The sequence below is a fragment of the Poecilia reticulata genome, chromosome 16 (genome assembly GCF_904066995.2).
Source record: "Poecilia reticulata chromosome 16, P_reticulata-male-v2, whole genome shotgun sequence".
In the NCBI taxonomy this organism is placed as follows: Eukaryota; Metazoa; Chordata; class Actinopteri; order Cyprinodontiformes; family Poeciliidae; genus Poecilia; species Poecilia reticulata.
The window spans coordinates 30,025,259-30,038,513 of NC_088845.1; the positions used below are offsets into that span (position 1 = coordinate 30,025,259).

At 39.1% G+C, this 13,255-nt stretch overlaps 1 protein-coding gene and 1 non-coding gene across 2 annotated transcripts; one reads left to right on the top strand and one right to left on the bottom strand.

Annotated features, from left to right (window-relative positions):
• The first annotated feature begins 286 nt into the window (after positions 1–286).
• On the top strand, positions 287–12,309 carry LOC103478691 (uncharacterized). Its single transcript, XM_017309346.2, has 10 exons — positions 287–504; positions 4,575–4,719; positions 5,554–6,126; positions 6,206–6,328; positions 6,410–6,532; positions 7,834–7,956; positions 8,141–8,263; positions 9,163–9,285; positions 10,394–10,516; positions 12,164–12,309. Exons 2-10 carry the CDS (start codon positions 4,593–4,595, stop codon positions 12,292–12,294), a joined length of 1,569 nt encoding a protein of 522 aa, XP_017164835.2. The 5' UTR covers positions 287–504; positions 4,575–4,592; the 3' UTR covers positions 12,295–12,309.
• A 576-nt stretch (positions 12,310–12,885) lies between these two features.
• Positions 12,886–12,959, bottom strand: trnat-ugu (transfer RNA threonine (anticodon UGU)). The gene has a single exon. It is a non-coding gene; the product is annotated as a tRNA-Thr (tRNA).
• Between the last annotated feature and the right edge of the window lie 296 nt (positions 12,960–13,255).

A 13,255-nucleotide genomic window follows, 5' to 3' on the forward strand; every position in this document is an offset into this window, starting at 1 on the left:
ACATGGCAGCTGATGGATGCTTATCAGCTAATCAGAGGTTATATGAAGCGTTCCTCCACATCGAATAAAACGAGTGTCATTTTTTACGAGTTTTTATTCCTCATTATTTTTATGTCTTTTATTAAAATATTTAAACGCTGTACAACATGGGGAACATTTTTAATTCTGTTCTATTTGCTGGGCAAGTTCGGCGACAATATGTCACTGAAATAAACACAAGCTGTATTTGTGGGTTTACAGGCAGGCTGAGCTGAACGAGAGGCGTCTCCGAAGTTTGAGTCAGAGGGAGTGTAAACAGAGAGGTGAAGCAGATGGAGGACGGGACTGAGCGAAGCAGAGAGACACACTTCTGGGATATACATATATATATGTGTATATTTACGGCAGAAGGCAGCAATACTGGGAAAAAAATTTCCAGCGGAGCTTTTCTTTTTGATTCCGTTCTGGAAGAGATTGAGATATTGTTTCAAAGGAACTTACAACTGATTCAGTTTTTCCAACAAGGTGAGTGACTTTCAAAACTTTCAACGTTAGAACACAGTTTTGTTTCCATTCTGGCTAAGGCTACTCCAGGAAACAGATTATTTAATGCTTACTTCAGAGTCTGGGCTCCCTTCACCTGTGTCAGGAAAAGTCATCAAGTATGGAGAAATGATCAAAACAGAGATCAGGTCTAATAAAAGTTGCTCAGTTCATTGTTGTTTGTTTGAGATAATAGTAAACATATTATCTTGGACTTATTTTAATAAGCAGAAAACATAAGATACAATTTCAATACATTTGACAGAAGAAAAACATGTTTTAAAATGACAGTTTTTAAAAACTTATGGCTTACTATAAGCTATGGATGAACATTTATTTAATTGTTCATCATTTATCGTGATACATTTCTTATCATGATAAGAAGTGTGTTTTATCATTGTAGCAATAAATTCCAATTGGTTATGTTTAACCCCCCACCAACACTGTCCGTATTGTTGGGATTTTGCTTCACTATTTTCTCCACTATTTGTTCAATAGAAGTATCAATAAATGTCAAAACATTTTTGAAACATTGTGTGCAGTTTAGTTACGCTAATTACACTTTATGTGACTGGTGTCTTAAAGAAATGTATTACAAATGTTTTTCAGGAGCAGTATTTGTTGTTTGTGTGGCTATTATTGCTGTGTCATGCAGTCACAACTATACAGTCACCTTAAAAAGAAGTAATTAATAGTTCTTATTGTCACTTTTATTGTTATTACAATAAGTATTGTGATTTTTAGCTCCATATCGCCAGCATACACATTATTTCACAGTTGAACAGAAGAGGGTTAGGGTTAGACGAGCAGTAAAGAGGCATCAAACCAAAGTGAGGTCAGAGGTCAGCTTATCGGTGTGGTAAACGTGACCTCTGTTTGACCCAGGTCAGCAGATACAGTAGAAACTGTTCCTCTGTTCAGCGGTCCATGATATCAACTTTTCCTGCTTCATCTGAACAATCTGGAAAGTTCAGATTTACCACAATTCTGTCTTTCAATGTGGCTGTATTTGTAGTAGTAGTGACTGTTGATATTTTTCACGTCGGTGGCAAGCTGTACAGTCTGAATATGGCAGATAGAGAATGGCTCTCCTGGGAGCCGGATTGGGAAACAATCTGTGCTACCTGTCAGCCTCTCTTAAATCAACCTAAGCCACCCGTGTGGATAAAAATCCAGTGGCTCTGAACCCAAACGATGCCGATGGCTAAATACGGTCCTGAAGTGTCAACGGACTCTCAGTCGCAGCTCTGTAAGATTACAGTGGGAAGTCTTGTTTGAGGTTTTTCAGAATGCGCAAACTCTGTTGAGCCCATTTCCAGATCCTAGAGGGGTTTTTCCTCCAGGTGAAGTCATCAGAGGTCTGCGCTTCAAAGGGTGCAGTATGTAAATTTTGAAAACATATTTGTTAAAACTTTCACTACGTCATGACAATACTTTGAGACAGATAATCTGTGAAAAGATCAATCTCCTCCACCTCCTTCCGGAGCTGCTACTGTCGTCTGAAGAAATGTACCGATCCTGATCAGAGCCCGGAGGAGGGGCTTAGTGCTATCAATCAACCTCATGTTCTCACTGCTAAATGTGCTAATGGTGGAGAAACAACGTAAAGTTACAGGAAAGCCATTTATCTGCTGCCATCGGTGGCTATGCTAACTAGCCTTAGCGCTCATGACAGGCTGTGCAATGGGAGAGGCAGAGGTGGGGATGAGCAGCCACAAAGAGGGGTGATTGACAGCATTAATACTTTCCTCTGATTGGTTGGTTCTAGTTAGCACTGGGAGAAGGCAGAGGAGCTCGATTTTTTTCACAGATTTTCTGTCTGATTTTCATTTTTGCCTGGGAGCAAAACAACAGCAGCTCAGGGAGGAGGCCGAACTTTTTGTCTCATAACGTACTGTTACAACATAGTGACAGTTTCAACAAATATGTAAAACAAAATTTTTTATAAAAGTTACATACTGCAACTTTCATGTCTGGAGGAAAACCATTTTATGATCAAAATTAGGGTAGTAAACCTCTTTGGGATCACAGTGGGGAAACAGTGATCCTTAGCTTGCAGGAACTGATGCCAAGACACAATATTGATAATCAATCACTGTTTTTCTACTTCAGAATAAGAACTGAGGGAGCAATCAAAAAACTTCAAAGAATCCTAAACCTCTTTATATTGATATCAAAGTCTGCCATGGATTTTATTTGACGGCAGTCATTTAGACACAAAATGGCCGCTGCACCAGATGGGTTCTGCTGGTTCTGCCCCTCTTGACCCTCAGGAGGCTTTGGTTTCTTTGTTCATACTGTCTGGGAATATTCAGCGATTCAGGATTTATGGACTAAAGCAATATACTGTAATTTCTGGCAGGATTTACTTCTTCACTGGAACCCTGTGTACGTTTGATAAACGACTCACATCAGAAATTGATGGAGAGAGTTGGAAGAACTTGGCTAGCTGAACCAAGTGCAATGAAGAAAACCACTGATGGAGATGGAGCTTCACACAGCAGAGCCTTCGCTGATAGGGTCAGACTATATATGTGGACATTGCTTATCTGGAGCCAACTTCAGCAAGAATTAACCCCAAATACTGTGGAATCCTGGACAAATTTAACAGATTAAATTAAAAAGCAGCTTTTGAACTAGAAATTATAGAGTAAAGATATATGCTTAGTGACTTAGGGGAGGAGATGCGAGAAGATTAAAGGAATTCATATCTTTTTTTTCAATGCCATAATTTATTACGAAAAATGAGCTTGAAGTGTTTTTCTATATCTTATGTGTGAAACATTTCTGGATTATCAGAATCTTCTAGTATGAAAATACAGCTAATTCAATTCAAAAATACTTTGTTAATCCCAAATGGAAATTAAATGTTGTTGTAGCTCATCAATATTCTTCAAAGAGGCATTGAAGAAGATGGCGATGGCTGTCGGCAGGAGAGATATCCTGTAACAGTTTGTACCACACTGGGCTCAGTCAGCCTCATGAAGAGGACAGTCAAGATCATCCATAACATTTTTGTCCATAGCAACATTTTTGATTCAGTTTTAGATTTTCCTTTACTGTCAGTTTTTATAATAAATGTCTCACCTTTTGCCTTGATGAACAAAAGTCTCTGCATATGTTCTCATATTCTGCATCGTAGCATGGCAGTATAAATTCTGCAGACAGAACAGCATCTCATCTCTCATTTATTATTATTCTTATTAATCAAATTTATTACTGACAATTAGCACTTTGTTTCAGCTGTGGTTGTGTTAAAGTGGTTTATAAATAAAGTTGTTGATGATGATAATGATACTTCTGAAGATAATGATGAACTGTGAAGCAATTTATTCTTTTATCCTGCATGTTAAAGGGGCAGCATTATGTATTTTCCAGTCACATAGAGTCATTTTATAGCACCATCAAGTGTCTATGTTACCTTCAATTGTTATAAAAATGCTAAGTATACAGGCCTCTGTCTCTTTAGAAACTAATTTTCTTTCTTGAAGTAATCAGAGCAACACCCAGATATGATTCTGTTGATGGAATAACGTCATAATATGATGTAAAGCTCAAAAAAGTTGATTTTTACATAATACTGATCCTTTAATGAGGATCAGTATAGGTTTTCGATATTTAATAATGTTGAGATTTACCTGCTCAACAATAAAAAATGTTTATTGTTGAGCAGGTAAATCAAACAAATAAACAAAACCATCAAAATAAACTAACTTTTTGCATTTTTAAGTTATGAATTTTGAGGCCTGCCAGTAGTTGAAATTTGCCTCAAAGGGTAAAAAGTTTGAAAACCAACTTCAACAGTTCTTCACACAATAACTATATAATGGATTAAATATGATTTTTTTCTATTTTGTGTTCGAATCAGAAACGCCCCAGTAAAATGCATTGATGTTTGAGGTTGTGACAGGGCAGCATGTATCAAGGCTCCCTATTGGACAGCAGACTTCCTGGCTTGTTGCCTCTTTGAGTTTCTGTTTTGTCATTTCCATCCAGATGAGCTCTCATCTTCTGATTTTATGAATCTCTGTTATGTTACCTCTCTGCTGCAGTTGTCTCCTCTCGTCGTCATGAGGTCACTGGTCCTGGCCTTCTTCTGCCTGCTATGCTGCAGCGCGGCGCGTCCAGAAAGACGCCGTCCCAAACTGGTCATGGTCAAACGACGAAACGACACAACCATCCAGAACAACACACCGGGTGAGAGACTCGCTGTTAACGAGACGACTTGGACTGCAACCCCCCCCACACACACACACAAAATATTACCAGGTATTTTTGGTCTAGTTTCTAACGCAAATATCTTAGCACACTTGAAATAAGACAAAACTAGCTTACAAGTAACGTTTCAGCAAGATATTGGAGCTTTTTCTAAGTGGATAATTCCTTAATATTGATGAAAAAGTAACAGTTTCTCTGGCAGGTTATTGCATTTATGATATTTTTCATGTCTTATAAATGAAAAAAATCTGCCAGTGGTGCTAGTACTTTTTATTAGGTGTGTATTGTAAATCAGCCAGCCAAAAAAAAAAAAAAAATCTATCCCAATTTCTTTAATTTTGGTAATCTCTGAAAATTTGTGGATCTTATTTTATCCAGCCATCTTATCTTCCTCTGCAAATAATCAGCTTCTGTCCTTTTTTGCTCTGTTGTGAGAGGTTTGACTGATAGACCAGCCCTCCAGGTCATGTCTGCACTTTTACACTTAACAACAGTCATTCAACTGTTACCAATTCATTTCAGATATAAAAAAAAAAAATCAGCATCGGCCAAAATCAGTCATCAGGTCAGGTTTTATAAAGTTTGTGATCACGCCTAGTTTTTATTAACATTTTCAAATTATCCACTTAAGCTTCTATATTTTGCTGAAAAGATGCTTGTTGGTTAGTTATGTCTTCTTTCAAGTACTCTACCATATTTGCACTAGCAAACTACACCAAAAACACTTGATAAGATTTTGTGTTTTTGCAGTGTGTCTCTGCACTGGTCGTCTTTGGACCAAAATCTGACCTCTGCCCTCTTCCCGATTTGCAGAGAATCCGTGTAAAGCCACGCCGCTGGACTTCATCTTTGTCATCGACAGCTCCAGGAGCATCCGACCCGAAGACTATGACAAGGTCAAGACCTTCATCATCAACCTGCTGCAGTTTCTCGACGTTGGCCTCAACGCCACCCGTGTGGGGCTGCTGCAGTACGGCAGCGTGGTCCAGCCTGAGTTCTCCCTCAACACCCACACCTCCAAAGCCCAGGTGGAGGAGGCTGTGAGAAACATGCAGCATCTGGCCACCGGCACCATGACCGGCTTGGCCATCCAGTACACCATGGAGGTAGCGCTCACTGAGGAGCAGGGGGCCCGACCGAAGAGCCTGCAAATCCCACGGATTGCTATGATTGTGACCGACGGAAGACCTCAGGACACAGTGGAGGAGATCGCGGCTGAAGCGAGGGAGGCCGGCATCCAGATTTTTGCAATCGGAGTGGGACGGGTGGAAATGAAGACCCTGAAGGCCATAGGAAGTCAGCCCCACTCTGAGCATGTCCACCTGGTGGCCAATTTTAGTCAGATAGAAACCCTGATCTCAGTATTCAAGTCCAAGCTGTGTGGAGGTGAGCAATCCCTGACCTAAGTTTTAATTGTCGTTATTCATTGCAGAGCTGTGCTTTAGTGTTTGCGTGTGTTCATTAGGCTCAGACATGTGCAAGGTGGTGGAGCATCAGTGCCAGCACATCTGTGTGAGCAGTCCCGCCTCCTACAGGTGCAGGTGCCGGAAAGGCTTCACTCTCAACCCGGATGGGAAGACATGTAAAGGTGAATCTCTGACTGTTAAACATTTCCAGTGCAGCTGTTCTGAAGCGGTTAGTGACCTGCCGCCATGTTGTCTCTCTGCAGCTGAGGATATGTGCGCCATGGTGGACCACGGCTGTGATCACATCTGTGTCAACCTGGCTGATGGCTACGAGTGTCGCTGTCGTCCAGGATATGAGCTCACCATTGACCTGAAGACATGCAACAGTAAGAAGTCTCACGTTGACACCGACAATCCTCTATCCTGCTCATTCTTTTACTTTAAAGGGGTAGTAGTATCATATGTTTTCCAGCCATGTACAATCATTTTCTAGCAGAGTCAGGTACCTATGTTACCATCAGTTGTTATAAAATGATGGCTTGAAAGAAATTTGACATCATAATTTAAAGCCTTATAGCTGGGTCTCTGCCTCTTTAAAAACTCCTGCTCTTTCTAAAACTCCACCTCCAGGAATTTATCACAACATGTCTCCTTATTTAAATCCTATAGTGATGTTTTTATCATCGTTGGACTGAAAAATAGCTTTTATAATGAGCTCAGCAGATGAGCAGTTCCACCAGGTGTTTGCTAATTGCTCCTGGCTAGTCTGAAGGAGCAGAGTGGGGAGTTTTTGGAAAGGTCTGCTCTGTGCTTGGAAGCACAGAGCAGACTGAGAAGATGCAGCTCTGAGGAGGAGCTTCGTCTCAAAGGTGGGGCTTGATCCACCCAGGCGTTATGTAGATCTGAATGGTTGCCATGGGAGATTTAAGGATTTGTCAAACATGCAGGAAAGAATCAAGGCAACACGCTCTGATGTCTTAGATGATGAAATAACATTATCACAGAAAAGTTGAACTGAAAACTTGCCATAATTTGTAGATTTCTACTTGTAGGAAAAAAAACATTGGAAACCATGAATAATTTTCCTTCTACTTCACAATTATGGTCATCTTTGTGTTGATTTATTACATTAATTTCTAATTAAGCGTGTTGACGTTTGTCTTTGCATTGTAACAAGTTCAAGAGACGCGAACACTTTTTCAAGGGTCGTAGTGTGACGTAAATCTTACTGTTTTCGCCTTAAAGACGACGTGCGCAAAATATGACAAAGTTTTAATTATGATCATGAATGATCTGAATAAATAAGGCCGTGCAACATATGTGGCAGACAAGGCTAAAACAGTCACGCTGAGCCGTTACTACGAACGTATCTCTTGGAAATAAATGATCTTTGTGGCCCTCCGCTGAGGGCCCTTTATCTCCGCTGAAACCACAGCCAGCAGCCCTGCTACTACTGATGTCTTGTCCACCCACTGCTGGGAAAGCTTCCCTTTGCTCTCTTGGTGGATGCTAACACAAAAAAAAGCAGAGGGGGATTTCCTGAAGGATGTGTGTTATTGCAATCGGGAGGATTGAAAGTTACACCATTTTTTTTTAAAAGTCTGTTTCATTTGTCCTTTTGTAAATGCAGCAGTGGCCCTGGCGGTGTGGTTATGACATTAATAATGTTTTCTCTCTTGCTCCTCAGGAATAGATTACTGTGACCTGGGAAACCATGGCTGTGAGCACAACTGTGTCAGCTTACCGGGATCCTACATCTGCAGCTGCAAGAAAGGCTTCGTCCTGAATGCAGACGGAAAGACTTGCAGCCGTACGAGAATTTTCCCTCATTTCTGGAACGAGGTCAAGAGACCAAACCAATTCTGAAATCATTTGTGAACTCCCGCTCACAACCAAATGATTAGTAGTTTCAATAGATAGCGATGTATTGGGGCAAATTTAATGCTTAAAGTGTTTTGTTTTAATTATTTTTTTTGTTTTATCCTTCTTCTCAGAGATTGATCACTGCGCTGCTGGAAGCCACGGGTGTGAACAGGAGTTTATGAACACAGAAACCGCCTGTGTGTGTAAATGCACTAACGGCTACACACTCAGGTCAGATGGGAAAACCTGCCAAAGTAAGGCTCTTGTTACTCTGTTTGCTAAAAGTGTTTTAAAGAACTTTTTTTGTGCACATTCACAAAATATGTCTAGTGATATAGAGAAATAAAGTCAGAAATGTACCTACATTATAACGAGACTCTTTTCCTTTTATTTTTTTGTGTTTAGCATTAAATTAGACCTTTTTTTCACCCGTTGTTTTTAAATCTTTAAGGATTACCAAATTATTCCTATTTGCTACATGTGAAGATATTTGGAGGAATAATTTATTAGAATATGCTAATAAATTACTTTCTTTTACATAAACTGAGGTTACTATGTCTTTAAACAATTTTGTCAAAGCCCAGATCATGATGCCATGGCTTTACAAGCTTCTGATAGGCTGATTCACAACATCTGACAAAGGTGAAGGCACTTTAATGCAACACATAAACAAAACTACCTCCTTTAATGACAGAATGGAAAAATCAGAAGAGACGAAGCGAGATATTAACAACAGAGATGTGGACCGCTCCCGACGGTTCTGTCAGGAGGAACAGGACAAAATCCCAGCAAACAACTGTGAGAATCTGTGGAAGGACGTGAGGGCCAAATCACAGTTTTAAATTTAAATGATCAACTCATGTCTTTTTAACATAAATGGACATATTTTACTTCATCTGTAACTGTAAAAGACAGAAAAATACCTGCGTAAGAAGCAGACCAAACAATTCAGTTGTGTCCAACGTTTGCTGATTCTTTTCTTTTCTCAAAAAACAAAAAACACAACAGAACTCAAAAACATGTTCTTGCCGTCTTTGATAACCTGATGAATGTTGAGAATGAGCTGCAGTATTGAAACTCTTGAAAACTACTGACAGTCTTGTTCACAGGAGCTGACACACACACCTACACACACTCTCTCTCTTTCACACAGAGGTGGATCCCTGTGCTGACGGCAGCCATGGCTGCGAACAGGAGTTTGTGAGCGCCGGAGACTCGTGTGTGTGTCGATGCAGGATAGGCTTCACACTCAGACCAGATGGGAAAACTTGTAAAAGTATGTGTCTAAACACAATTTTACCTTTAATTGTCCATAACATGCATTTTTTAATTTTCTTTACAACTTAATGAAACACATTTAATGGTATTTTTGTTATAGAGTTGCGAAATTGACAGAAAATCCTTTTGTCATTTTGTAATAGATTAGAACAGATCAGTACATGTGAGGCCTTGAAGGAACCAAAGAGTATTCAACAGCAGAATCTATTTTTTGCCATTTCAAAAACCTTCATCAGACTCCTCTATGCATCTGAGAGCTGATTCACAGAATAAAAGTGATGGAAGAGAGAGAGGAAAACATGCAGTCATTCACCAGCCAGCTGGGTCCAGTCATGCCTACAGACTGGACTGGAATCTGGCTGCGTTGTTTTCAATCCAAGAAACATTATTTAATCTTCCAGCAAGATAGATTTTCTATTTGCAAACAATTCAGCTCAGTCGATTTGATAGTTTTCCACTTTCCGTCAGACTCTTAGCAGGTTTTTGGAAATCCAAATTCTGTGCATGAAGCGTGAGTTTACCTTCATCAGAAGAAGAGATGGAAATCATTTTATAAAGCAAAATTAAAAATCTGAACATTCATTCTCCAAACCACTTAGTGATTCATGCAATCTAATCAATTAATTTAGAATTAACCAGTTAACCAGTTAAAATGTATTAGTTATTATTTATCATGTTCAAATCTTAAAAAGCTGATTCTGAATGATAAACTCTTCACATTATGAAAGGGTTGAGAGGAATAAATATAAAAAAATATATTTTTTTCAAAATCAGCATATTATGTCAAAGTGATGCTGCCTATGCTTTAGGTAGCTGAGACAACACCTGTTTAGTTGATGACATTTTTTCAAAATTCTTTTAATTTCTCATAAAAACAGGTTCTTAGGACTCACTGGGTTCTGATATTTGACTGTTTTTATGTCATATTTATTCATTTATCCAAAATATTTTGCACAAGAAAACTCTAGGATGTCATTATTCAAAAATGTACGCTCTTGCTCTTTCCCCGTTAGCCGACAAATCTTGAGAAGAGATATTGCTGATGAAGAGAAGAAACTTTTCAAACCTACTGACAAACCTACACAGACTCTCTCTCTTTCACACAGAGGTGGATCCCTGTGCTGACGGCAGCCATGGCTGCGAACAGGAGTTTGTGAGCGCTGGAGACTCGTGTGTGTGTCGATGCAGGAAAGGCTTCACACTCAGACCAGATGGGAAAACTTGTAAAAGTATGCAGATTGGAGCACATTGTGGTTGAAGAAATCGTGAAACTTTTTTTAAAAAGGATTTGAGAAAAGTATTATGTTTCAGTAGCACCTTGGTGTTCGCTACGCAGCGCCTTACAAAAGTGTCCAACCATTTTGTCGCCTTACGACTGTGAACATGAGTTTGATTAAAATTTCAAGATCTAGAAACAAAGAGGAATTGTGGAGTGGAAGGGGAGAAAATCTTGTTTATTTTTATTCACTCTGAATCGATACTTTCTGGTGTTTAATATATTTATTAGGCTTTTTGCATTATAAATATATAAATAAATAAAAATCACAATACCATCAGAGAAGAAGAAAAAGCCACCCAACAAACAACTAACTGTCACCTACAAGAAAATTTGAAAACCAATGTCAAGATTTATGGAACCACTGCTGAGTCAAAATGTCAAGGGTCTGCTATTCCTGGACCTTTGTTGAGGGTTTATTGAAAAAAAAAAAAAGTCATAAAAGATTTCCAGGTTTTATGAAATCTATTTTCAGAGCCTCTCCTCACATACCTGATTTTCTCTAGTTTTAAGTTAAGTAGTGTGTCCTGTATCAACACTCTGGGTGGAGCAGCGTCCTTCCATTTAAGAGGAATTAGGTGGCGAAAATGCTGTTACTTTTCCACCTCCAGTAGGTAAACCTAAACCCTCAGGACTGACCCCAAAAAGCGGCAGGAATGGGTTTGGAGTAGAATCAGCACTTTCTAAAACCCGATTTCACTGCAGTTACAGCAGCAAATCTCTTTACGGTTTCTAACCTATTCTGAAAAAAATGCATGTGTAACTAGTAAAAGTGACATTTTGCGTCAGATTCTCAACAGGATTTATGTCTGAACTTTAACTGGAGCATTTCAGCAAAGTGTTTGAATGATCCAGAAAGACAATATTGTTGTCCCAGAGCCTTAAGACGAAAAAAATGGATGTGCGGTGATATGCAGTGCAGAATTTTACATATTGGCTAAAAAAGTTTCATCTGACCAGACCTCCATCTTCCAAATGAGATTTTTTTAATCATTATGTTTTAAATGTCTGTGCTTTTTCCTTTGTCTTTTTTTTATTCACCAGTTACTGCATATAAAACAAACATCACACTCTAATAAACAGAGGTATTGCTGTATCAAATATCAAATAACCAATTGGATGAGAGAACAAGTAACAACAAAAAATAAAATAAAATAAGCAAATAGAAAAAAGACATTTTGGGAAGAAGTGGAAGAGAGAAGAGAAAAAAAATCCACAACAAAGAACTGATAACTAAATTTCACCTTTCATGATATTTTTGGTAGGTTCTCCTGTTTCCTCCTTCCTACCCTGGTCTTTGTTTCCTTGGGAACACTTTACATTTATATCCTAGTTTGTGACAATCCTTGAAATAATACATGAGAAAAGGTTTCCAGGGTATATATACTTTTGTGAGAAAAGTTATAATTTCCAGCTATTTTATGCCTGAAAGTCAGCATTCAGCGTTGTTCCGTTGCATTTAAAAGGCCTTCATATCACAGAATCCTTACTATTACAGTCCATTTTTAGTCTTTTATTCAATCATTTAAAAAATTTTTTTTCATCCACGTTTTCCTATTTTTGATTGTAAAACATATGTGTCTGCATATGTGTCCTCCAGAAATAGAGCACTGCCTTCAAGGGAATCACGGCTGTGAGCAGGAGTTCATGAATACGGAAAATTCGTGTGTGTGTAAATGCGGAGAAGGATACACATTGAGACAAGATGGGAAGACATGTCAGAGTGAGTAATAATAAATTCACTGGAATGATCCTTTAATTATTGTCTACACTTAAGTGATGAGAGCAGAGCCAAAAAAAACAACAAAAAAACATAGGAATGAATGCATTTTTTAAATAAAATTGCTGACATTACTATTTCTCTAGATGTCAAAGAATATTGTAAAAACATCAAAAATTAACATGTACATAACCATTTTAATTAAAAGACGCTGTTGGGATTTGAACCTGGTATCTCCTGTATACAAGTCAGGTGCTTTGACCAACTAAGCCACAGCATCTTGAAAATGCTGAAATCACAGTTTCTCTAAATATCAACAGAGATTGTAAAACTGATTTCAAATGTCAAACAATTTAAACAACAAACAATTTAAACAACAAAAATGTACCAATTATTAAACCATTCTTTCAAAGGAGCAACTAGGATTTGGACCTAGGACCCCTGTTGACTAGACAGGCATTTTGACCAACTAAGCCACACCACCTTGGAATTGCATAAATCACACAGTTTCTCTAAATGCTAGGACATATTTTGAACCTGAATGCAAACATCAAACAATTTGATCAACAAAATCACAACAATTATAAAGATGTATCTTCAAAAGGCACTGCTGGGATTTGAACCCAGGATCTCCTGTTTACAAGACAGGCACTTTGACCAACTAAGCAACAGCACCTTGCAGCTGCTGAAATCACACTTTCTCTAGATGTCACGACATATTCCTTCCTTCCATCCATCTATCCATCCATCCATTTTCTTCCACATATCCGGTGTCGGGTCACTGGGGCAGCAGCTTCAGGGGGGAGGCCCAGACTTCCCTCTCCCCAGCCACTTCTTCCAGCTCCTCAGGGGGAACCACAGGGCGTCCCAGGTCCTAGGCCAGCCGAGAGACATAGTCCCTCCAACGTGTCCTGGGACTTCCCCGAGGAACCCTCCCGGTGGAACATGCGTGGAGCACCTCACCAGGGAGGC